General features: G+C 36.2%; 1 protein-coding gene across 1 annotated transcript in view; it reads right to left on the bottom strand.

Moving 5' to 3' along the window:
• The window catches only part of foxj3 (forkhead box J3), an 86,382-nt gene that overhangs the window by 12,446 nt on the left and 46,023 nt on the right, over window positions 1-27,913 (bottom strand). The window contains exons 3-4 of the mRNA XM_073825489.1: window positions 2,781-2,855; window positions 2,208-2,319 (exon numbers count right to left, since the gene is read on the bottom strand). Coding sequence (XP_073681590.1) covers window positions 2,208-2,319; window positions 2,781-2,855 — 187 coding nt within the window. The remainder of the gene's footprint in view (window positions 1-2,207; window positions 2,320-2,780; window positions 2,856-27,913) is intronic.

Below are 27,913 nucleotides of genomic sequence, written 5' to 3'. Positions count from 1 at the left end.
ATATTTTTTCTGAGGTAAATGTGACGTTATGTGACATATTGTTGACAAGCTGTTATATTGACATCTTTCTGCGGTTGAAACACTAATTGAGTGATTACATGAGGCAGGATATGGATTTCGGTAAGTTGTAGTCTTTGAACATAATTTCAGATGTTTATTCAGTTTATTTTGTGCTGAAACTGGTATTAAATCGAAGGAGACAATCAGTTCATGTGCGCTTCTTTCTGCTGCTTTTCTTAAACTGAGGCGCTACAGTGTTCTCCACATTAAACGGTGCCAAAACAGCATTTACTGTTTGAATACTGTAATAAAATTGACAGAACTTAAAATCTGAGACTTTGTTTCATATCACATAACAAAGCACAAAACTTATTGTAATTTATTGGCGAGGTGCACTACAATGTTCCATTCACTAACTGAAAACAGACTAGACTAATCGATTGTTGGGATTTAAGATTTTTTATTTATTTATTTATTTTTTTACCCAGCCCTAATTTGATAGCACTTCACATGTACTCATTTAGTAGACATTTTATCCAAAGCAACCTACAAATGAGGAAGATATAAATATATACTATTGTTTAAAAGTTTAGGGTTAGCAAGATCTGCATTAAATTGATCAACAGTGACAGTAAAGACTAATTATGATTACCGGATCATGTGACAAAGTCTGGAATAATGTCTGCTTTAATGTATTTTAACATACAGTCAAACCAAAAAGTATTCAGACACCAGATATAATTTTTGGTATTTTTTTTCACTAGTGGGTACAGGACACTATCGTTCATTTATGTAAGTTAGGATTAGCACAATAAAGTAAACTGTGACATATTACACCCAAAAATTCTTTATACAGTGGACTACCAGTAAAACTAATAAGAATTTGGGACCAAAAATTCTTTGGTTTAAGTGTTTTTTCTTTAATTGCTAATGCAGCCTTTTTACACCACAGACTGAACAAAATTAAACATTGCTTGGTAATTAATCAACAAAGTATTGATAGTTGTGTAAATACTGTCATATTAACATTTATCTGAATTTTTGGATGATTGTAATACATATGTGACCCTGGACCACAAAACCAGTCATAAGGTTAAATTTGTCAAAACTGAGATTTATACATCATATGAAAGCAGAATAAATAAGCTTTCTATTGATGTATGGTTTGTTAGGATAGGACAATATTTGGCTGAGATACATCTATTTGAAATCAGAAATCTGAGGGTGCAAAAAAGTCAAAAAGACTGAGAAAATCACCTTTAAAGTTGTCCAAATTAGGTTCTTAATGCATATTACAAATCAAAAATTACATTTTGATATGTTTACAGTAGGAATTTTACAAAAAATCTTCATGGAACATGAACTTTACTTAATTTCTTAATGATTTTTGGCATAAAAGAAAAATCTAAAATTTTGACCCATGCAATGTATTTTTGGCTATTGCTACAAATATACCCCAGCGACTTAAGACTGGTTTTGTGGTCCAGGGTCACATATACCTTTCTATCAAAGTAATCTGACATTAGTGAGATGAGTTTTTGTCATATTTAATTTCCATTTTCTAAACTAAAGCAAATAAACTGTGATAATAAGAGAAATGTTAAAGGTGTCTGATTAAATTTTGGTTTGACTGTATATAAATTTTTGATCAAATAAATGCAGCCTTTGCAAGCATACAAGTCTGTTTTGCAATGGTTTAACAGTAACCAATTTAAAACCTAGTTTCTAGTGCAAATACTCATTCAGACAGTCTCAAAGCAGGCTAGACCTCTCTGACCAGTTGTCTACTCAAGGGCAAACGTGATTGTATCTGCCCTAAAGCTCGGCCTTCCTCATTCTCAGCAGCTGCTGTGGACCACAAAGGTGAAGTGAACAATCGTTTTTGCCATCTCTGAGAAACACGCCTCAGTTACTATCTCGCACAAACAGCAGGGTCCATATTCCTGCCGTATTACAATATTGATGGAACATATCAAGAGAGCCCCGCGCAGCTTTGAAGTTCTCCTTCCGGGGGGGGGAGGGCTGTGTGGAAGGAGGCAAATTCCAAATTGAACATTAGGGATGCAAGCATGTTGGCCGTGCATTCGGAATAGAATCCATCCAGCGATAGATTATTTTGTATTTAGTGGAGCACATCCCAGGAGTGTCAATATCAGAGGATTACAGCAAAACATGAAATTAGCATTCAGTCCCCATCTCCTGCATGCCTCGGCTCTTCTCTTTATGTCGCGCTGTGAGCGTATGTGCGTGAATGCGCTCGCACAAGATGGCTGAGGATACAGAGAAATGAGTGTGTGTGCGTGCTTTGTGGCGGCGGTACTATATGGAGGGGAAAAAAACAGGTTAACCGGGGTCCATCAATGCGCTAACTGCATTGTATACATTTCAGAAAAATAAACATGTGTTTTCAGATGTGCACGCTTATTTTGAGCTATATATCGCTTTGCACTCTGGCCTACACGTGAATCAGTTTAGTTGTTTTAGCGCCGGCGGGCCGGACTAGATGTACGCCGACTGAGGGGAAGCAGGTGGTGGTCTTCCCCCCTCTCGTGCAGTAAGTGCCGGGCTGAAGTGCTTTCTCCTCTCCCCGAGAGAGCTCCGGAGAGCGCTTTTAAAACGTTACAGAGAGTGCTCGCTCTCATCTATTTTCACAAGGATACGTATGCATTTTTTAACGGCCGAATCTGCTCAGAAAAGCAGCGTTTTGTATTTAGTGAATGTACAAAACCTGCATTTCTGAATAAAACAGCACTACATATGGAGGAAAAGGAGACGCTTACCTTTCCTGGGTCATCTTTGGAGCGAGGCACTTTGAGAAAACACTTGTTCAACGAGAGATTGTGCCGTATTGAGTTCTGTAGGAGGAAAGGAAGACAGAGAAGTGTTTAGCTTTTTTATAGGTTAATGAGACTCCCGCATGATATTGCACTACAATGGTTCCTAAAACCCTCATTTACATGCAGCCTATAGCACGCTGTCAGACGGCGGCGTAGCAATCGCGAACATGTAGGGTCCCTGCAAATAAGAGAATATGAATAAAACACTGGGGTATTATAACCCAGAGCCTGCGTCATCTTTTCTCCACTATGCAAAGCAACCGGGCCAGAGAAATATATTAAAGAGATTCATCTTGCTGCAGACGACAGCCTCAAAAAACAAAACAAAAAAAAAAACAGGACGATTAGGACGATTGCAGAATATTGAGACTCCTAAACCTAATAATACAAACCCCTGACTCAACTATTTTTAACTACACAGAGATTTTTCAAAACTTCAGAAATTCCCACACATGTCCGAATGCACTGAAAATGATGTGACCAAAAAAAGCCAAACATGAAGGATGTCCTGAGGTTAATTAAAAAAAAAGAGAGAGATTCAGTTTAATAGCATAGTAATTAATTAATCATCCGGTTCCTCAGGGGGAAATGAATTATGCAAATTTTTTTTTTTTAAACTTACACAATTCTTTAATGAGCAAAAGGTAATTTTTCAGCATGTGAGGGATGAATCAGCAGGAGGCAGCTTGAATGCACATCATGCCTTAATGCTCAACGTGCTCCAGCTGGAGCTCAGCCAGCCACTTGGCTTAAGACACCAGAAACGCACAGGTTTTGAAATCATTTGACCAAATTGTATTGACAGATGGCTGTGATATAAAAGCTCTGGGATCTTCGCATGAGCTGGTCTGGTGTGGAACGAGCCTACCGCGAGAGAAACGCTCACGAGAGAGGCGATTAGATGAAAATGCTAAGCAAACACACAATCTAGGTTAATATGTGATGAATTTGTGTGAAAGAACTACCGTATAACATCTAATGAGGGCAATAACGGGCTGTTTCCACTGGGCCGATCAGGGTTGATTGCAGGTGCGTGTTGGATGTTTAACTGCGGACCGAAGGGAATGACACGTCAAGGTAAGGGAGTCTCCAACTGCGTCAGCAGTACCGAAACCATTAGCGGCAATAAAGGTGAGCTCTACAGGACAGCTTAACCTGAGACGCACGCATAAAAACAAAGGCGGGTTTATAACCTGTCGTTGAACCCAACAGCCTCGACGCATCTGTCCACAAACCCTAATCTTGTAGCACATTAAAACTTTAGCAGCCACAGCAAGTCTCCACACTGCAATATCTGAGGTTAGTCATGCAGACATCCCACGTTCTCTCCCCGGAAAAAAATAAAAATAAACACAATGTCAACCACTTGCTGCTCTGCATTAGCAATGTGCACTTTGGGCATTTTGAATGCTTGAGTACTTGACAGATAAAACAGAAGAGTACTTGAAGTACTTTTTTTCAGTATGCATTGGATGCTTTACCTCACAGCTTTCCTAAGATTACTGAATAAATGAAACGGATCACTTTCTCATTCAAAGCAATGACCACCTTCTATCAGGTTAGGTGGCAACTAGCTAAGTGGACATGCAGGTCAGACAGGCAGGTCTCTTTTTCCAGCTGTCACGCTCTCGCTTTTGTCCTCCACTGCTTTAACCTCCCTCTCTCTTCTCTGTCTCTCTCTCTTTCTCTGCTGGGGGCCGGAGGGTTCAAGGCTGGCTCAGCAGGGCTCCTGCAGACAGACATGGCTAATAAGCACTACTGCACCAGTCCAGTCTGTCTCCAACTCTCTATCAGGGGAACTAACCAGGAGAGCCGCAGGGCCAGCTGCCATTCTGACACACTGAGTTTGAGAGTGTGTGTGTGTGTCCGTGTGAGAGAGAAAGAAAGAAAGGAATGACCAAAAGAAGTCCGGGTGTGACAGCTTGTGTATAAAAGCCCACTCTGAGTTTATCAGATGGATTCTGTGGAGTGAAAGCTACCAAATCCAATGCATCCTATAAACATTTGCAGCACATCATACGTGACCAATACGGTTTTGCTCTAAAACAACCTGTAGGTAAATTTTTTTTTTCTTTTAATACATTAAGAATTGTATATCGCATACATGATTACACCGCATTTATGGGAGAATGTACAGAATTGATCGAAAGTCAGAGTTGGAACCGTCTTGGGGAAAAAAAAGGTATTTTTTTTTTAAATTGTATGTATGCAAATTTGTATAATATCCAAGGTACACATTTCTAGTAATTGTGCAGTTAATTCTCGTATTATATTTTCAGTTTTGGAATATTTGTCCTCTCCCCCAATTTGTAACTACCGAAACACATTAATAATAAATTTAATTAGAAGGGTTATATTGACCTTTTAAGATTTTGCTTACATTTACATTGTAAATATATATTATTTGCAATTTTGTTTTTTTATTTAGCATTTTTAACAATATTTCAAGTGTAATTAATGAGATTTGTTGTATTTTGAATCTAATATTTTTTGGAAAAGGCAAAAAATTGATCATACTGATTTCAAAGTTAAGGATTCATTAGTTTGAATATACATTGAATCAAAAACTATCATAACATCTTAGTTGATAATTCAGTATACTTATATATTTTGGACAAAACATCCCATGTTTTGGTAGTGACAGCACATTTTCGGTAGTGACAGTAATGCTTTGGTAGCGACCACATAACATTACAGATTTTTAACTTACATACTACAACACTACTAAAACATACTAAAACTTAACTGTACGAAAATTTCACACAGAAAATTAGCATATTTATAATAACGAATGATATAATACAAATATACTGCTACTAATAATATTAACATTAAAAATAACAATAATAGTACTTAATTACTAAATATGGCATCTTATGTAATTTTGCTGCTGCAATAAAGTATTTTATTTATTTTACCTACTATTACTATTACCTTTTACTAAATATAACTACATTTACCTATATTTAAAATCAAATCATTTTTCCACAACAACAACAAAAGTTTACTTTTCACAATATAATCAATTTCCTTTTTTTCTGCATGAATCATGTATTCTAGTCAGAAACACGTGACAATAAGGAAGTCAAATGTGGCCTGGACCACAAAACCAGTCATAAGGGTAAATTTTTTGAAATTTACATTTCAAAAACATTAACATTAATGAACATTAAGATTTATACATCAATGGAAAGCTTGTTTATTTAGCTTTCAGATGAAGTATGGGATTTGTTGAGATTTGTTGACTACATTTGGCCAATACACAACTGAAAATGTGAAATCTGAACGTGCAAAAATAACTGAAAATATTGAGAAAATCTTGTCCAAATGCATATTACTAATTAAAAATTAAAGTTGATATATTTACGGTAGAAAAATTGCAAAATATCTTCATGGTAATGAAAAATAATGATTTTTGGCATAAAAGAAAAATCGATAATTTTGATCCATACAATGTATTGTTGGCTAATGCTACAAATATACTGTACCAAAGCTACTTATGACTGGTTTTGTGATCCAGGGTCACAAATGCGTTGCAAATGCTATTTTGTGATGACATGAAGTGCTACTATGCCTTACATCTTTGCACACTTAAGGACGGACATCTAACCCACCCCCATTTTTCTTTTTGACCCTGTGTTCAACCTGGAAAATGAGTTTTACTTTTTGATGAGTTGTGTCTGTCTTCTTATACATCGCTACATGTTAACAAGCATGTCCTGTCTGATATCATCTTTACATGCACATGTAAATCCAAAAGGTCAGCCAGTCACTCCTGAATATTACAAATGACTTACAGAGTGTAAAAATATTCCATATTACATAAAATGATGTGCAGCTAACACTGCTCAACATCTTCTGCTTGATTGCATAGATTACAGCTGGAGCTCAGAAGCACCGCAGTGCAGTGAAGTGATGAAGAGAGCTGTAGGAGTCAGCAAGGATGAGGAGCTACAATAAGAGGGTCAGACACTGAGCTCTGTGGGAGTGCCTGTCCATTACTGTCTCGGTGGGCTGAGATGTACCTGCGATTCCACAGCGGGAGCGCTCTCTCGCAACCCCCCGCGCAAACAAGTCAGCGCACCCATCCGCCCACTCACCCCTGGCCTCTCGCCCACCTCTCCCAACATGACACAAGGGCAGGCGGGGGAAAGTGGGTCAAGGCTGACCTCCTCGTCCCGAGTATCAAGCGCTCAGCGTGAGTCAAAGGGACAGGCCGCGTCGCAGCGGAGTTCTTCATCAAGGACGTACCGCAGTTCCCCGCCTGCTCAGCCCAGGGAGCCCAGGTTACAGCAGAACCATCCCATCAGTGCCCACAAATCCAGCCTGACATCCTCACTCTACATACCTCGACACAGAGGGAGACTTTAAATTACGGGGGGGTTGGCCAGGAAACTGATGATGACTTGATTACAAGATAAAACATTTTAATGTCTGAAAGTCTCAATGTAAAGGGCCTCTATTTGGAGGAGCAGCTAAATGCCTCCAATTCATGTCAGGCTATTACTGTGCTGTAACTAAAAAGCTTAACATATGTACAGTACATTTAAAAAAACGCAGGCACATGTAACTAACTTCAGTGCTATCCATTAAAGGGATAATTCACCCAAAAATGAAAATTACACCATGATTTACTCACTCTCAAGCCATCCTAGATGTATATGACTTTCTTCTTTCAGAAGATTTAAATCAGAGTTATATTCAGGGATCTACGCTTACTTTTCCTTATCAGGAGCACAGTCAAAATTTCAGGACCACCTTCTAATCAATAATCAAAAAGTCTGATTAAAAGTAGCCTTCCCATTACAAGGTGATATTTGACTCCTTCAAGTGATTTACAAGGGAATTTTGTTTTTAACCTTGTTTTTTCCTTTTTACCAATCAAATCAGTATTAACAAAACTAATTTGTACTACAGAGGTGGCACAGAAGAACACAAACGTGGCTTGTAGGTGTATTTTCATATGTTTAAAGAGGCTCAGAGGTGGCATGAGTGCAATCAAATTCATAAATTCATGTTGAGATTAATGTTTTAAATATAAAATTGTGAATATAAAAAAAATGATTAAACTATTTAAATAACTGAAAAGATACTTTAATAATAAAACAAAAAATGCCAGTAGGTTAAATTAATTCATTTGATTCGTTCGAACGGCTGATTCATTCAGGAATAAAGCAAGTGACTGTCTTTATAAATGGGAAATTGAATCATTGACTCACTAGTGATGATGATATTTTTCTTCCACAAATGCATTGTTTCGCTCCAGAAGGTCTTTATTGACCCCTGGAGCTGTGTGGAGTACATTTTATGATGGATGGATACACTTTTTTGGGCTTCAAAATCTCAACACCCATTCACTGCTATTATAAAGCTTGGAAGAGCCAGGACATCTGTTAATATAACTCTGATTGTATTCATTATAAACACCTAAAACGGCTTGAGAATGAGTAAATCACAGGGTAATATTCATTTTTGAGTAAACTATTCTTTGAAAATATTCTTTGTTAATTTGGGGCCATGTGTCCAGCCACCAATCAAACTTATTTTCAGCACAAAGCTATATTATAATGTGAAAGGTGTATGGAAAAATAAAGAGCAAGGTTGATTGATCAAGTAAGACAAAAATAAGAATTTCAATACTCTAGGGCATGGAGGACAACACAGCCTGGAATTAACAGCATTTCTCCTTATATTCACTGTCATTTGTCCAGTGTATCCATTCCCACCCATCCCATACAGAATGTTATGTTTTCTCTCTCCGATGCATTCAATATCTTTGACATATGGGCTTTTCCTCAAACCGCGCTCAAGTTCCCTCACCCACTGCAGCTCCTGACAAGCCTTTTGCAAACACAGAGACGTACGCAGGCATTTCTTAAGCTTGCAATATCTCTACACACGTTAGGGAATGTAGCACGTTGGCAGACTGTGTTTGTAGTGGGTGTGGGAAGATGCTGGAGCTAGTTTTTTCATGTATGTGGTGAGAGGAGGCACAAACGGTGCTCTTAACTGGACCCGGGCTGGAACGCACCATCCAGCTCGCAGACTAAACCTGTGAAAATATCCCCCACCTTTGACAGACAAGCCATGCGACTGCTGCCTGGAACGGGATGCAGTGAGGTTTTAATCCACTTAGAGCGTGGAGAATCCCTCACCCTCGGCCACAGCGATGAGGACAGCATGACTGAGTGTGAGAGAGGCTGGAGCTGATAAGGCGCTAAGATGTGAGGGCCTCTTGTTAAATGAGTAACAGGAAGGCATCATACTGAAGCTGTACCTGAACTCCGCCACTGTTTACACCTGGAATTAACATCACTTTTTAGGTGATCCTAGCACAGAAAGACACCAAGTACAAAACATATTAAGCACACTGATACTAAATAAATTATGCAAGTCTTGCAAGTCATAAGACGGTTGTTTACACAGCCTTCTGAATGTTATTTTGCTTTCAAAGTCAAAAGTTAAAGTCAACTTTGTCAATTCTGCTATATGTACCGGACATACAGTTGAAATTGCGTTACTCTCAGACCCTAGGTGCATACACGTAACATTAAATACAAAAGGTAGGAATTTAAAGATACAAATAAATACAATTATACATATAATATATAAAAAACAAAAACAATATACAAGTAAGGGCACATGGCACAGTGCAAACCAGACAGAGTAGTGCAAATGCAAAAAGAATAAGGTGCAAAAGGAGCTTATAAGTGTAATAAAGTGACAGTAATAGCAGACAAGTCTTTAGAGGTAGTCTGAGTGTAGTAAGAGGTAGTTAGCAGAGCACCAAACTACACAAGTGACTGGTGCAGGTCGGTGGGTGAGTGTGTTTGAGTATGTATGTGTGTGTGTGTGTGTGTGTGTGTGTGTGTGTGTGTGTGTGTGTGTCGCAGTTCAGGAAGTTTGTGGGCAACCATTTACAACATATTATAGATTTTAATGATTAAATCATGCCTTAAATATTTTCCAAATAATTATTCACATTTTCACAGCACTGCAAAGTAACAATTTAAAATAAGGTTCCATTAGGTAGCATTTATAATTGTATTTAATGTTAGTTTTACATATAGTACTAATACTAGTGCTATCAAAATTAGTGTGCAACGCAGGCAATTAATCTTTCCAGTTTAACGGCGTTCAAAATATTCAAAGCAGTTAACACGGGGCTGGGTTAGGGTTGGCCACCTCACTAACAACTGCTGCTTCTCTTTTTTCTTGACAAGAACTGCATTTATTTAGTCGCAGAACGTCTTTGCGACCACATCAAATGGGAGAATTTTAGACATGCCTTCTAACTTCATTTCAGTCCCAGGCGCTAGTCAAACTACCTGGGAAAAGTAAAGGTGACAAGGTGCTTCAGTAGAACAACAGTGAACTGTGGTCAGATGAGATGTTGTCAGGTCATATGTCAGTAAAAGCTACTTGAATATTATCAAATGATATTTCATTATCAAATTCATTTCATATTAAAGCGTGAATAAAACTATGAGCATGCGTGTCAGATCCGTGTCATGTTCAGCAGCGGCAGCTCTTAAAGTAATAGCAGCCAAATAACCTAATAACCCAGCTGCTGTGATGTCTATTAATCTACGAACAAAAGAAAAAAGAGAAAAAAGAATAACTTTTGTAGCTTTAAAGATTCATCAATATTTAATTTAGTATTTAGTGCTTGATAACTTTATTCAATTTCTGTATATTTCCTACTTGCTGAAGGGCACTGGTACATGTGACATATAATGGGTTTATGTCAAGACTGTTTTAAGTTCACTTAAATTAGAATTTTTTTTGCCTAATAAATGTTCAAATTGATAGCTCTCAATTATACTGTAATGCTGAATGGCTATAGCCAATGATTAAATATTAGGAAAAAGAGAATTTTCTAGAAATATCAGTAATATTGGTATCAGTGATCACCTTCAGTCAAAAAAACATTTAAGAAAATTTGTAAATATACTGTCTTCATACTGTTTCTACATTCGTTTGAAGATTGAATGTGAAATTGTTGAAATAAGAAAAGTATATTTAAATGATTAATAAATTAATTTCAAAATAGAACAGCAATTAATTAGTTACTTTTTTTAATTGACTGACAGGACTGATACATATTTAACTTTTACAAGTTTTCTAAATTAACACTAATTATGTGTAAATAAATAAATACTGTAAAAAAAGATTTATTATTAGTATTTATTGTTAGCGTTCATGTATTTCCTTAAAATAAACATTTTAAATTGCAGTCTGCCATTGTTAATGCAATTCACAATTACTTTTTAAAAATTAAATTATATTCAGTGCTGGCCACCTGTGACTATTAATACCAGACAAACACCTTTGAAGGTTCAAGGCTCTTTATCACAGATGCCAATAAAGAGCCTTTACTTTAAGGAGTATAAATGGGCCTCTGAGTGCTGTGATAACTGGGCATGTTCACTATATATTAATTGTATGAAAATAAAAAATAAATGAAGTTGTTCTTCATTTAAACAGCTGACAATCACTTGAGAAAACACACCAAAGCTGAGCAAAACGGCATTTCTAACTTTAGCTTCAAGACAAACAGCCCACAATCGAGCAGCAGGACGACTAGTTTAACGATTTCTCAACTTAAGGACTTCAAAGGTATTTGATCTCTTTTCTCTTGGCATCTAGTAGCAATGTGTTGGCATGCAACATTTTTAAAGCCCATTCGTTCTCTGATCTTTACTCGCTTATACGTCGTTTAATAAAACATGAAGATTTTGCTAGCTGCAGCAAAAATGAATGCCAAGGTGAAAACCACAATAAACATAAAGAGCCCCATTACAGCGAGATCTGAATAGCTCGCAATGAGAACGAGTCGAGAAGCGCCACGGTCAATACTGGCGTGATGTAATGCCGTGTGCAGTGTACTCGGTGAAGTATTGCGATAATTAAAATTTGCAGATGCTGTACAAAGTAATATAACACCTTGGGGAACTGACTAATTCAGAGTTTAAATTAAACCCATCTTTCATGTAAAGTATGTTAATTTATAAGACTAATAATACATGAGTACCGTGGTAAGTGAGCCCTGAACAGATACTAGACTAGCCAATGCATGCTTGATGGCACTGGCTCTTTTAGGGAACTTTTTTTTTTTTTCATCTTGACCAAATTAGCAAAGAATCTGAGGAAGCCTTGAGGACGGACCCTGTGACTATGTCAAATATCAAGTGCAAGCCTCTGTATTTCTTTGAAAGACACAGAAGTGTTGATGAAATAAATAAATAGCCTTAATAACCTCTTTAAGTATCTTGAGAGTCTGGCTGCATGATCCTCTCATTTAAAAAGAGGTGAAAGTGGCAATGAAAGTCTTCCAAATGGACTTCCTCCTCTACATAAGAGCGAAGCTGTAGCTGTGTCACAAACACTTTGCAAGGCTTTGCAAACTAAACGGTGAAAAGTTTTCAATAGAAATACAAAAATCAGTCTCCGACTGTGTGACCAGGGTTCAAAGAGAGACAAGAGATGACTATTCATTCAGATTTTCTTTCCGAGTTTGGCTGGCTTTGTCACCCAAGGTGCTTTTAAAGCAAAGAGAGCTTTAAGGCCCAAGCCATTTCATACGACCTGACCTCTCTCTGGAGATTTCAAAACCCTCTGTATCGTTTTCTACATGTGTTCAAGGCTGCAGTACTTACCTTAGATTAACAGCAGAAGAGTCCAATTTAAAACAGCAACCATTTAATAAGGATTTTAAATGTTTTTGGGAGAAAAAAAAGAGCACTTGTCTGAAGTTTTTAATCAATGTCCTGTAAAGCTGCACTTTTAGAGCAAGGCATGTTCATACTTCAGTGTTGAGAGCTTAACAAAAAGAGTTTTTTTCTCCATAATTTTCTAACAACCTTGAAGAACGCCAAATTCCACTGAATCCTGCCTTGCTCTGGTTTACAGGCAAGATATTCAGAGGATTAGCTTGACTAAATTCTTCTGCGCTCTGTAGTGATTGATAGACCAAATAAAGTAACATGTCCTTCTACATCAACTATAGCTAGGCACTAGCACATAAAACCAAACATAACTAAATGTAAAATATGTTATAAAATATGGGTGAATAGATTGGACCATGAAAAGGGGGCATTACACACCAGAATAAAGCCAGGTGGTTAGAAGTGACAAAAATGGATTTATTTAAGACCAGGAACATGCTTTAAGAATTTAATGCATATAATTATTTTTAAACTTCATGTTGGCTTCACTTAAATCACTTAAAAATATAATATGTGATTCTAGCCTACAAAACCAATCATAAGGGTCAATTTTTTTGAAATTGAGATTTATACATCATCTAGAAGCTGAACAAATAACCTTTCCATTAATGTGTGGTTTATTAGGTTAAGACAAATAGAGATACAACTAGGCATGTGTGATATTGAAGAAAAATACGATATAGAATAACTCATTAAAAAATGTGATACGATAATGCTTAAAGTGCCACATGCTCAGATAAAACAGTTTTATTTTGCTGTTACTGAGTCAATTCTGTGTATTTCCATAACTAGTGTCATATATAGTATATATATGGTTATTTATATGTATGTATCAAGAGCTCCTGTAAAACCACAATAAATTACCTGTGATTGCGCAAAATTGGTGACTAAAGCTTATTCTGATTTTAATATATCTAGCATACACGTTTCACTTTTTGTGAGAAGCTGTAGCGTTATGCATATTGCAATATGTACATATTACTAATTTCAATATATTTCACAGCCCTAGACACAACAATTTAAAAATCTGGAATCTAAGGGTGCAAAAAATCTATATATTGAGAAAATCACCTTTGAAGCTGTCCAAATAAAGTTCTTAGCAATGAATATTTCTAATCAAAAATTAAGTTTTGATATATTTACGGTAGGAAATTTACAAAATATCTTCATGGAACATCATCTTTATTTAATATCCTAATGATTTTTGACCCATACAATGTATTTTTGGCTATTGTTACAAATATAACCATGCTACTTAAAACTGGTTTTGTGGTCCAGGGTCACATATAATGTAATGATATAATATAATATAATAAATTACTAAATTACAGTAAATTTGAAATGAAAAAAAAAGCAAATGAATTTCAGAGAGATTAAAGCCTGGGGCTTGGCAAATTTAGGGCCTTCCTGTCTGTGTTATGGCAAAAGGAAAATCAAAGTCAATCAGTACTATGTGCAAAAGCATCATATCCAGTTGACCAGTTTTCAAGTGCAATCTCTATCCCACTGGTCTGAGTTAGGCTATTGCTCTTGTCGTAATGCAATGGCTTGCTACCAACTACTAATTTTATAGAACCACAACCCAAAAGTTAAATTAATAATTCTAAAACAAGTGCAGAGTGTGAAAGCTAGCAAGGTCTTTGTTGCGAGGTGTTAAACATCCAGCTTACACAATGTACACTACTGTTCAAAAGCTTAAGATCAGTATCTTTTTTTTTTTTTTTTATGAAGTGAAGCAATAAATGAATACAAAATGACAGTAAAGAGATTCGAAAGTAGGGCTGTCAGTAACAATTATTCTGGTAATTGAGTAATCGGTCGATTATTCTGTCCATTAATCGAGTAATCAGGTAATTATAATATTTTTTTTGCAGTACAGAATTAAAATTACTTAATACTTGTTTAATATTGACTAAACAACATTAATTCAAATGTCCAATTAATCCTTAATATTTAGCCATTTCTTTATGACAGAAATGCTACAGCCACTGCAATTTCTTGAATATGTGGACATCAAAATGTGTAAACTCAAAGTGAGGGTTTGAGCTTTTATTCTGAAATCGCAATGAACAGTTAGCATATTGAGAAAGATATTGATGTATTCTTCAGTGTTTGCGTAGGCTTCTATACGATTTACCATACAAATCTGATAAAATGGTGCACGTTACATTTCCAGATGAATGTTATAATAAACCCAAACTCACAACAACATGCAGAGATGGATTTTGAGACAGTCCACACATATAAATGATAACAGTTTGTGTGGAGCAGCATTTACTGTGAACGGAGCCGCTCTAAGACATATGTACGTAACCTACACATTTGTAAATAATTAAAGTGCATATATTAAACTTGCACCGCATATATTTATTTAATTGAATCGTAGAATTTGTGAATTCACAATAGCATGCTTTATTGTGATTTTTAAATGGGTTTAATACATCACGCAGCTTTGGAAAACAGTCTAATAATGCGTTTCATGGATTCTCGTTGTTGAATGCGCCACTTACGGTATTCCGCAAGTTACTCGACACGGGCAAAATGCATTTGAGGAATTGTAAAAATAGAGTACTCGAATTGAATCAAGGAATTGTGACAGCCATATTTGAGAGATTTCAAATAAATGCTATTTTTATGTTTTCAACATTGATAATAGTTTTTTTGAGCACTAAATCAGCCTATTTGAATGATTTCTGAAGGATCATGAGACAAAGACGCTGATGATCAAATAAATGCAGCCTTGGTAAGCATAAGAGACTTTCAATAACATCATAAAATATCAGTGACTCAAAACTTTTGAACTGCATTAAAATAATCAGCTAACTTCCTCTGTGATATTATCTGCTCACAAACAGCAATAACAGACATGCACTGTCATTTCCCAACATGAAAACGTTCTTTGCTGTAAACATTTCAGGTTCTGATGCAAGTGATCAGTGCATAATGCACACAGACAACACCAGAACTAGAGGTAAGAAATGTCTCACAACCAAAAGCACAAAAGAATTTTACACCACAATGAAAACATTTCCAAATAGGCAAGTAATCCGGTAACGCCAAACTGGTGGTGGTATAAAACACAAAAGCCATTGTGTATTAGTCCAGTAAAAAAAAAATCAGGAATATCTCACAGAGGCAGACAGAGAACTTGGCACTTATGTGTGGCATAACTGCGTCGAGTTTTAAAGAGAGAGCTCTTTGCTCCGCTCTCCTCGGAGGAGCCGCAGAAGGTTATGAAAGATTGCAAAGCAAAGAGACGTCTCCCAGTTTATCCTCCCTGAAAGCCTTCGTGTGCTCTCAGTTCCAGATGAGCGATCTGATGAGAGCCATTTGTCAGGCCCTCCTCTTAATTATCAGCCGGCTCAGAGCGGCATCCTGCAACAGCCACTGACAATGGCACTTTGGGCCTTATTCAGCACTGCCTCAAAACTGCTGTCAGACAGAGACAGGGAAAAAAGAAAAGTGTTCATCTAAGAGTGGAGATACTGAGTTTAAAACACTTGTGTATTCTTCTTCTCTATTATAGAAGTGGAAGGTAAAGCCGTCGTCTTTCCATGCCAAATGGATTGGTGGGAAGGAAAATCATTTAAATGTTATAATTTAGGTCCATGCCAACAGATAAAACACAGGGTTAAGGAATTGCGTGGGAGATGTCCCTTTATAATCAGGGCTACGAGGAAGAAAATGAGAAGACAGTTGGGCAGAGAGCAGATGATATTAATGCTGGGGGGGGGGGGGGGGGGGATTGGTTTGTGGTTAGCTTCAAACAGCGTTTAAAAACTGCAAGTGGTTAGTGAGCAGTCGGTCCAAACAGGAGTGAATTTGTGGTATTAAAGGGTTGTTTACTACCCTTTTAAATAAGGAGGCATTATATATAAAGTAAGCAAACAATATTTTCCTTTCACCATAAGGCTTAACTAGTTATGTCATTTAAAACATTTTCTGAAGGTGTGTCTTACACATTTTACAGTTTACATGCTAACAAAGATCAAAAATCAGAAAATGAAAATCAGAATCATGAAAACCACATTTACATCACATTTGAAATGATCAGGTTTTTCTCATCTTCAAAATGTGAACAGACATGCATAAATCATGAGTGAAATCATGTGATTTGGAAGACTTTAAAACATAGATGCAGGTAGAAGGTCAGATTATTAAAAATCGTATTCAAACTGTTTATGCATGCAGAGTATAAGGACTTATATCTAGATGGCTGTAGGAACCTCCAGGAAATCCATAACAGAACATTATCATAATACTAGTGTCAAAATGCAACATGTACCGAGTTTCTTAGGCTCTGACAAACAAAGATTTGCAATCTGATTCTGATTCTTTTGGTGTAGCCCAAGATTCTGTTTGATTGTTTTAAATATGTTAACTATTACATCTTAGATCTGTGATGCCATATCACCTTCCATACATCACCGTTGAAAAGTTGGTACGATTTTTGATTGTTTTTGAGTCTCTTATGCTCATCAAGACTGCATTTATTTAACCAAAAATACAGCAAACAGTAGTATTGTGAAATATTCTCAAAATGTAAAACAACTTATTTAGTTTTCTATAAATGTAATTTGTTCCTGTGATGGTAAACTGCAGCCTTTAGTGTCACATGATCATTCAGAAATAATTTTAATATGCTGATTTATCATTTTCCATGTTGAAAACAGCTGTTGCTTAAAATTGAAAAGAACAGCCTTTATTTAAAAAAGAAATCTTTTGTATCTTAATAACAATCTTGTATTACATTATGAAAGTCATTATAAAAGTCACTATTGACAATTTTAATGCATTCCTGTTGAAAGTATTGTTTTTAGTGTTGTTCATATGATTAATATTTTTAAAGAAGTCTCATATTTTTATGCTCATCAAGGCTGCATTTATTTGATAAAAAAACTGTAATATGGCAAAATGTTATTAGAATATAAAATGATAGTTTTTATTTTAATATACTTTAAAATATAATTTATTCCTGTGATGCAAAGCTGAATTCTCATCAGGTGTTACTCCAGTCTTAAGTATCACATGATCCTTCAGAAATTATTTAAATATGCTGATTTATTATTAGAATTATCAATGTTCAAAACAGGTGTGCTGCCAAATATTTTTTTGGAACCTGTGATTCTTTTTTTTCAGGATTCTGTGATGAATAACAAGTAGAAAAAGACCAGCATTTATTCAAAATGTGCTATGCTAAATCATATTTTATCATATTTCACACATCCTTGGTGAATAAAAGTATTATTTTTCTTCCAAAAAAGAAAGAATAAAAATGTACTAACGCCAAACTTTTGAACAGTAGTGTATGTTGTTAGAAAACCTTTATATTTTAAATAAATGTTGTTCTTTTTAACCTTTTTTTTTTAGATCAAAGAATCCTAAAATAAAAGTATCACAGGTTACAAAAAAAAATATTAAGAAACACAACAGTTTTCAAAATTGATAATAAATCAGCATATTAGAATGATTTCTGAAGGATCATGCGACACTGAGTAATGATGCTGAAAATGTAGCTTTGTATCAGAGGAATAAATGACATTTTAAAATATATTCACATAGACAAAAGTTATTTTAAATTGAAATAACATTTCACAATATTACACTTTTTCTGTATTTTTGATCAAATAAATGAAGCCTTGATGAGCATAAGAAACGTCTTTAAAAACCATTAAAAATCTTACTGATCCTAAACTTTTGAGCCGCAGTGTATATTTATAAAAATAAAGAGACACATACAGTATATATTTAAAAAAATATGTATTTATATTTATATTATATATAAATATAATTAATATATAAACATCTTTTCTTAAATATAAACATGCATGTCTGTGTATTTATATATACATAATAAATATACACAGTACACACATCTATATTATGTATACAAAAATACGATTTTGGATGCGATTATTCATGATTAATCGTTGCCCAGCACTAATTGTTTTCTTAAAAAAAAAATTTAAAATAAAAACCTAACCTTTTTGGACTGTAGAGTACCTCTGATGCTAAAAGAGAGGAAAACCTTATTAATTATCATCATCATCACCATCGACAATCATAGAAGTTCAAAAAAGCAAAATTATACTTTGAGACAATATGCCAGTTTCACATCGTGACAAATATACCGCAATATCACATTGTATCTTTTTTTTAATTTCCACCTCTAGTATGCTTCAAATGTCCAAAAAAAAAAACGTCAAATATTCACTGGTGCTTTAGATTAAACAGCTAACAAAATGGGAGCAGGCCTGAATATGTGAGGGTCACCAGCAAACCCCGAGTTTGGAACGGACGCTGCGCACAAGTGGCTGATGAAGCGCCGATAGAAGAGCGTCCTCAGCAGTACTAGCGAACGCAGCACTCATCCATCGCAGCTGGGAGAGCCACCATTAATATTACAGGTGCTTAAAGCTCCATCCAGTCAATAACCACTATTACAGCCAATGGAGCTAATGAGGGGAGCAGAGGTGACCATCCAGTTCCCATATGCACAATGCCGCCCGATCTCTCGATACTACTGTAAGACAGGGGCTGTTATGTGAACACTTCATTGTGCTAGTGGCCTACAATCAGCACGAGCAGATCAACGGAATACAACTGTTCAAGTCAATGCCAACAATTAGGCTCTTTGAAAACAAAATCGATCTGCTAGAGGCTCTAACAGTGGTGCAACGGCACCGCTCACTTCCAAGAAAAGGCTAAAAAACACTTCGGAGAGGCGGTTTTGGCAAACCAAGGGAAACTCAGCATTCATCTACGACTGCGGACTGACACAAGAATCCCTCACACAACAGAGGCAGTCAATCAATCAACAGAAACGCACGGCAGAAGAGGCGAAGAGGGTGCCGAGGGTGGACAGGGACCCGTCTTTTACACCTTTATCCATCTGAAGCTCATACACCGGCTTTCCCTTCAGGCAACGCTCTCCTTTAAACTGCAGTCGAGAAGACAGAAAAGCAGATTCTTTGTGCTTTGACAAAGAAAGGGGGGGAAAAATTACTCAAGTTTCCCATTTGTATTCAACTTAACACAGATCCAAAAGTCACAACCCTCCTATAGAGTCCATTAGCAAAGTTAATGTAAAACTGTCAAGCACAACGACCCATAAATAATACATTGCTGAGGTGAGGAGAGGCCGGGTACCCTTCTGCTCACCGCCGTCCCTCTAGTCAGACACTCCAGCCCTCTACAAGGCCACATTAATTGTCTAATTCAGAGGCAATTAGTTGGCAGTGAGAGGTTGTGGCCTTGCAGCCAGCTGGCCCTGATAAGGAGGACAGAGGCTAGAGGGGCGGCAACCAGCAGCAGTAGCTCTGCTCGTCTCTCTCCATGCCTGCTAACCCAGACTCACTCCACTGCTACAGGCGGCCTACGTCACCTTGAAAAGAAAGCCGACTGCCTACACATTCTGGTTGTATAGCTCATCAAGACATTTCATGGCCATGAAAAGTATTTGAACACTTAAAACATGATTATAAAGGACTGGGTATTATTGGCAGTAGATTAAAAAAGATCAAACCAAGTGGACAGTGGCATCTGCAAAGAAAAGATGCTATGCAATCCATGTTATTACTACAGGTCTAGAGAAGATCTAGTATCTATGTATTTTATTTATTACAGCCAAGTAGGAATTTAATCAAGTTAGTGTTTTTAAGCATTTTACATTTATTCCAAAATAATAACTGCAGGCAGTAACAATTTAAACAATATATTTTATTTGTGAACTTAGGTTCAGCTATTCTTTTAAATAGTTTCCGAATTTTCGGATCACCAGTCATCAAAGCTCGGTAAATATTGGTCACAGACACGGAGATTTACTTTAAATTTCAGCAAGCTGATTACTCACTAAAAACTCCCACAGATCATGTTTTGAGGCCATTTTTAGTCTTATTTTGATAGCAAAGTGGTTATATCTAAGTGTGTGAAATTACTTATATTTTTTGAATTAGTCTCCCCATTAATGCCATTCAGCATTAATTTCGTTGACAAAGAATTCATTCGTTTTCATGACGATAACGTCAATGACAAAAACTATTATGCCATTTTCATCAACAAATAAAAACGAGGATGAGAAAATGTTAGGGAGGGATGATTTGGGAGGTTCATTCAGAACGAATCTGCTGCATGGTTAGGAGGTTAGATGCGTACATTTGAAGTGTAACATAGCCTATTGATCTATCCGGTGGGACATAGATAGCATACATTTGCTGCACGTCTCATGAAACATTTAAAAATGTCGATATCTGGGAGTAAGAGAAGATAAATTTGACGACACAAAGGAGAACTTTCTGAGTGCAGACACCGAAGAAGCGCCTCTTACACAGCACACAAGTACTCTTTTGCGTCTCATGAATGGAGAAATACACACAAAATGATGTTGAATTGTATGTTTTGACAAGTATTCATGTAAACACAATCAGTTATGTCTTATGAACGTAAACAGTTGGGAGAATATCGGACGTGATCAGTACATTGTATCCGTGCATTCGGTAGGGACAGCAGGTAAATTTAGTTGCTATTGTCTGTGGCATTGATGTTAATCAAGCAACAAAAGAAAGACAGAAAATAACTCACTTCTCTTGACTGAATCACTTTAGTAACCCTAATAAAGAAGATTAATCTAAATTTATTTATATAAATGTCTGCTTAAAAGAATGAAGAATGTGGTAAACAAGTTGTTATAAAAAATATAAAGCCTAGGGCTGGACGATTCTTTCGATTTTTTCGATTAATTCGAATTTACGTTTTAAGACGATTTCATTTTTTATTAAATCGAGGTATCGCAATTTTTTTTATAAAAATACTAGATACATTGTAATTGCACCAATGGCAGAATAATTAAGAGGCAATATTGTCCGACCACATGATGGCGCGCCTAATTAACCGCTGTATTCAGAACGGAAAACAAATAACGCCTTCTGATTAAATAACGCGAGTAACTAAGGGGACATGATTAGCTGCTTGCTAGCAAGTTAGCCTGTTACATTACAGTACATACAATTTAACTTACCACATAAACCGAGTATAGAGATGATTGAAGACAATGGCGAATTATTTGCATATCAGGGCTCTAGAGTGCCACCTAATTTCTCAATGGTGCGACTAAAAAGAATCTTAGGTCGAACCGGTGCGACCAGCAGTTCAAGGGCAAAAAAAAACTACTGCGTACGACTATGAAGAAATATTTAGGAGCACCATGTGCGACTGACCCGACCAGCATATTTGTATTTGCGAGCTTCAAAGGTTTCTATGTGTTTTGCACGTTGACTAATGTATCTCAAGTGTAGAGAGTGTAAATAAGAGACTGAATGGGCAGTAGCTTCGTTTATTATAATAGAGCTTTGTGATATTGCGAACTAAGATGAGTGACAGCTTTAAATCATTTTTAAGGGAGTTTGTAAACGAGATACTGATTTATTACAACAGTTAAATAAACAAGAAGTTATTATTAAGTGACTTACATTGTCTGACTATAACACTATTGCCTGATTTTGCTCTATTTTGTCGTCAAAAGTAGTCTGAAACAAGTCACAGCTGAGCCGCTGCGCATCTCCACTCAAATACAGCGGTGTTTTGTTTATGAATGAATGTGTGCGTTTTTAAACGAATCTAGTGAAATGATTCAATTTCCCATTCATAAAGAGTCACTTGCTTTATTCTTGAATGAACCATCCGTTCAAACGAATCAAATGAATGAAATGATTCAGTAATTAAATCAGTGTCTTACCACCACCTGCTGGCAGATCGTTTCAGTTATTTAAGTAATTTAATATTTCTGTGTTCAAAATTGTATATTTTTGTATACGATATAAGTGCAAGAGAAAAGCATGGAAATATATATTTTCCTCCCATCTCATATTTATTTGTCTTACAAACATTTACTGTGTCTGGTATGATAAGAATGGGGCCTGGTGGAAAGGGATCACTGATGCAGTTGCAATGTATATTGCAAAATATATGGTGCCCATATATATTGTGGAAAAGCTGGGTTTTCTTTACATGCTAAAAATAGTAGGGGGGGGGGGGGGGGGGGATCGATTTAAATCGTAAATCGGATTTTTTGTGAAAAAATCGGGGATTTTATTTTTAGGCCATATCGCCCAGCCCTAATAAAGCCTATATAACCATTAGCATTTCACTGAAAAGAAAACCATGTTCTTATTTATAAGATATGGTTTAATTTTATTTTAATATAAGGGCATGCTGCATGTCAAAGCAGTTAAATCTGTGTCTATCATTATTAAACCTTAATATCAAACTTATACAATGAGTTTGATCATTTTAGAGAAATGCTTAATAAACGCATTACACTGTAAATAAACCCAGTAGATTTTAGACGACTAGAACTATACTAAAACAATTCAGTCAGAAGACTAAAATATGACTAAAACTAAATGGCATTTTAGTCAAAAGACTATGACTAAATCAAAATTTGCTGTTAAATTGGACATTATATTGTTCATTCAGATTAATTTGTGAACAGAGAAAGCACTCAAATGCAAAAGGGGGGATTTAACATATGAACCACTCACAGATGATCATAACTAGTCATATCCAATCATATCATGATGGAGGCATTGCCTCCTCTCATTCTCAATAACCCCCCACCAAACTCACTGCACACTTTAGGGGGTCTGTTAAACCTCAATGGGCTCAGGGGAGACGAGAGACACGGACTCCTGCTGTAACTTTAACTGCTGGTGTCGCTGTTAAACATGGTTTCTTTAGAAAAACAAGTGATTTATACACTTTGTAAGGTTATGTTTTGTAATATTAGAATTTTTATATCATTATTGTAGATGCCTGAAGTGTTTTTGACAACCAGAAATTGTTTAAATGTCTTAATTATGAACAATATATCAACTCAACTGTTTAAAACAGGTCTCTTGAAATGTTTTACTTGTAAAGAGTGCTTTTGTTATTTTTAAGTGCCACTTGGTTTGATGTTTTGGAATCTGATGCAATTACAGTTATTCAATAGAGGGGTACTGTACATGCAAGTTTTCCTCAATATTTGGATGGAAAAAGTATATTCAGAGTGTTGACACTGATGAATAGGCAATCATGAGTGAGGAATTAATGTGTCATATCCATGGCTGCTATGACCTGCGATTATCCAGAGTGATGCAAAGATGCTGGAGTTTTGGCTGTCAATGGCTATGGGATGGGAAGACAGTGTTGATTTCTGGCATCTCATCCATCATTGCTTGTGCTCTACTGCTAGGAGGCAGTGTCATTCTCCTCTCCTGAGTAAAGGGTGAATTCTGTGAGGGCACGGCGCCTGTGGATACATAAATACTGTAGCGACAAACTAATGATGATACCAGGCATGTGAAGTGCATTTTCTAATCTCAAAATGATTACAGAAATTGGGTTTCTGGCGAAAATGAAATAAATAATCCAAAAGACACATATTGCTTTGAAGCAGAGATCTTGTAATTTCTGCTGTTTCCTAGCGGGAATTTAAGTCAAAGGAGGGGGATTAAAAAAAAAAAAAAAAAAAAAAAAAAAAAAAGCAGGCACCGGATCAAAAAAGCCCGGTCTAACTCATTAGACCTCAAAGTCCTGGCCTTCCCAGCTACCAGCACAGACAAACCAAAGTCACCCAAAACCCAGATAGTAAAAGCATGGAGCTCAATGACATTTTCGATGTGGGAGCTCTATGTGAAGTCCCTGGGCAGTGTGCCATATCCTCAGTGACACCACACACATGGTGCCACTCTGTCTGCAGCTCCTGCCTGCTAAAACCATGTCAGATGGGCATAAAATGAGATGAAACATTTCTGCCATGGCACATTTCCTATTGTTAAAACTCAGCATTGTACTGGTAATGCCTTGGCAGGCCTACTTAATTTTTGAATTCGAGTCTTCAAAAAAGATTTGACAAGAAGGGTCAGGTTTGCTAAAGAGAAAGTGAAGTAAATGGCCAGATTATGGATAATTACTTCAAATCGCAAGCACTATTGTGTATGACTGTGGCATTTGCCTTCGTTTCTGGAAGAGGTGCTCCTCACGCAAACGTCTAGATCAGTAAAATGCGCTATTACACTGGAACTTCAGCTCAACCATTTAGATTAACATAGACATTTTTTCTCCTCATTCATAAATACATGAGCAGATGAAGAAAAACTAGTTTAAAATTTGTGCTAAATTCTTTGATATTATATTATATTGATTTTTTTTAAATGTTTTTGGAAAGTTGTACTAACTTCATCAAAATGTATTTTTATACAGAAATCAAAAACATGCTCATCTTAGAAGAGGTCTATGCAATAAAATATCACAATAATTTCATCATTTCCAGGAAAAACAACAACAATAACACCGGATTACTTCAATTCTAGACACAATGTACTATTTCAAAACAATGAAAAGGAGGCCCAAAAGAGAGAAGGAAAACCCATCACACACAATTCATTAAAAACCATAGATGAAGAAAATCTTTTCAAAGGGAACTGCACAACCATTTATGAAAATTACAATTTCATTTTTTTCCTCTTTGTATAATGCCATCGGCAGTGACAGACAGTCCAACTCCAGCTTAAGCAGATTTCAGAGAGTAGATTCGGAGTTAAAGGCGGATTCCAAGGACCAGACTCTATTTATAGCATGCGCAAATTCATCATGGCTCAGCGCCTCTCTCTTGGGGCCAAATCACAGCAGCGATGAGAGGCCATGTTCAGGTCATCCCAGCCTCAATTAATAAAGAGCTGGGCATCCTCACCAGAACGAGGGAAGCTGCTGACTTGTTTAAAGGCTGGCATGATAACCGTGCTGAAGTTTTTTTTTAATATATATATATATATATATATATATATATATATATATATATATATATATATATATATATATAAAAAATGGTTTACGGAGAAAGCAAAAACTTAAAGGCTGTATCAGCAATTCTAGGCTGAAACAAAGTGTCACATTCAGCTGATCTTTTTTCACGATCCGCTCGCTGCCTGCCCCATAAATCAGCTGTAAAAAAAAAAACACGCGTCTCTCTGGTCAGCCTAGGGTCCGAGATATGCCAAAAAAAAACAATCGGTGCTACCAACCTTTCCACAGAAAAACAAACAGTGTTCCAACCAATCACCGTCAGGGTGTTGGTGTTGTGGACTTACAGCCGATTTATGGGGCAGGCAGCGAGCAGATCGTGAAGAAAGATCAGCTGAATGTGACACTTTATGTTTCAGGCTTGAAATCGCTGATACAACCTTTAAGCAGAACAAGGCAATTAAATGCTGTGGGGGAGGCGGAAAAAACATATGCAGGCAGAAATATAAAAACAGAAATTTAAGGTATGAGAAAATGATCAACCCCTTCAGCTGTGACTATATTCAAAATAAAGCATGTCCTCGAATGTCTTATACAAAAGCACATTCAAAGTAGTTTGGTTGAAGATTCGTTTTTTAACCCCTAAGTGTCTGATGGAATTGCAGCTGCTATTACACAAGCAGTAAGAAAAGCTAAAGAGGCCGACATTTCACCTAAGTTCACCCAGCATTAAATGTTCCATGTCAGGTATTGACTTTGTGTAACAGGCCTCATTATCACTGTAGATGGGGTTGAATCAATCAATGAAGGACAAATGATTGATGTTTAGTCGGTGAAGTATACACCTACATGCACAGTAAGGGATCATGGGCTTGTTGTTGTCTGGAAAAGCTTACTCACAAGATATTTTTTACTTCTATTCAGCAAGGGTGTATTAAATTAATCAAAAGTGACAAAAATTTCTGTTTTAAATAAATGCTGTTCTTTTGAATTATTCACAGAGTCATGAAAAATGGTTTCCATTTCCAAAAATTAAAGCATTGGTTCACTTCCAGAATAAAAAATTCCTGATAATTTACTCACCCCCGTTTCATCTAAGATGTTAAGAAATTTAAAAAAGTAAGGTTTTTGAGGAAAACATTCCATATAGTGGATGGGTTGAAGGTCCAAATTGCAGCTTCAAGAGGGCTGTAAGCAATCACAGCCAAGGAATAAGGGTCTTATCTAGTGAAACGATTGATAATTTTCTTCAAAAAAATAAAAATGTATGCACTTTAATCACAAATGTCTTGCACTAGCTTTATGCTAGTGGGATTATGTTGGTAAGGTGCAAGACGAGCATTTGTGTTTAAAAAGTATATCTCTTTTTTTTTTTTTTTTAAATGACCGATCGTTTCACTAGATAAGACCTTTATTTCTTGGCTGGGATCGTGTAGCGCCCTTTGAAGCTGCACTGAATCAGCAAGTTGGACCTTCAAGCCGTTGGCTCCCTTCAAAGTCCACTATATGGAGAAAAATCCTGTAATGTTTTAATCAAAACCTTTTTTTTTTTTTTTTGAGTGAAGAAAGAAAGACATGAACATCATGGATGACATGGGGTAAGTAAATTATCTGTTTTCAACATTGATAAGAAATGCTTCATTAGCACCCAACGAGCATGTTAAAATGATTGCTGAAAGATCATGTAGGACAGAAGAATGAGAAGAGTGTTGGCTTTAAAGGAGAAGTTCAGTTCCAGAACAAAAATGTACAGATAATTTACTCACCCACTTGTCATCCAAGATGTTCATGTCTTTCTTTCTTCAGTCGTAGAGAAATTATGTTTTTGAAGAAAACACTTCAGTATTTCTCTCCATATTCGTATATGGTGCCCGCAAGTTTGAACTTCCAAAATGCAGTTTACATGCAGCTTCAAAGGGCTCTAAACGATCCCAGCTGAGTAAGAAGGGTCTTATCTAGAAAACGATTGATTATTTTCTAAAAAAAAAAAAAAAAAAAAAAAAAAAATTATATACAATTTATATACTTTTTAACCTCAAATGCTCATCTTGTCTAGCTCTGCGTCAACACTGTATTCCGATTCAAGACAGTTAGGGTAGGTAAAAAAAAAAAAAAAAAAATCTAATTTTCTTCTCCAAACAAGAATCGTCCTACATCGCGGTTTTAGAGAGTTGATGCAGAGCTAGACAAGATAAGCATTTGAGGTTGAAAAGTATATAATTTTTTTTTTTTTTAGAAAATTACAGATCATTTCGCTAGATAAGACCGTTCTTCCTCAGTTAGGATCATTTAGAGCCCTTTAAAGCTGCATTTAAACTGGATTTTGAAAGTTCAAACTCAGGGGCACCATTGAAGTCCACTATATGGACAGAAATCCTGAAACGTTTTCCTCAAATAAAAATTTCTTTACAACTGAAGAAAGAAAGAAATTAACATCTTGGATGACAAGGGGGTGAGTAAATGATCTGTACATTTTTGTTCTGGAAGTGAACTACTTCGTTAAATTGTACTAGCATTTCACAATATGACTGTTTTACTACATTTTCGGTTAAATGAATGCAGCCATAA

Source organism: Garra rufa, chromosome 20 (assembly GCF_049309525.1).
Source record: "Garra rufa chromosome 20, GarRuf1.0, whole genome shotgun sequence".
In the NCBI taxonomy this organism is placed as follows: domain Eukaryota; kingdom Metazoa; phylum Chordata; class Actinopteri; order Cypriniformes; family Cyprinidae; genus Garra; species Garra rufa.
The sequence above is the reverse complement of the archived record's forward strand: the minus strand, read 5'-3'. Positions and strand labels throughout refer to the sequence as shown.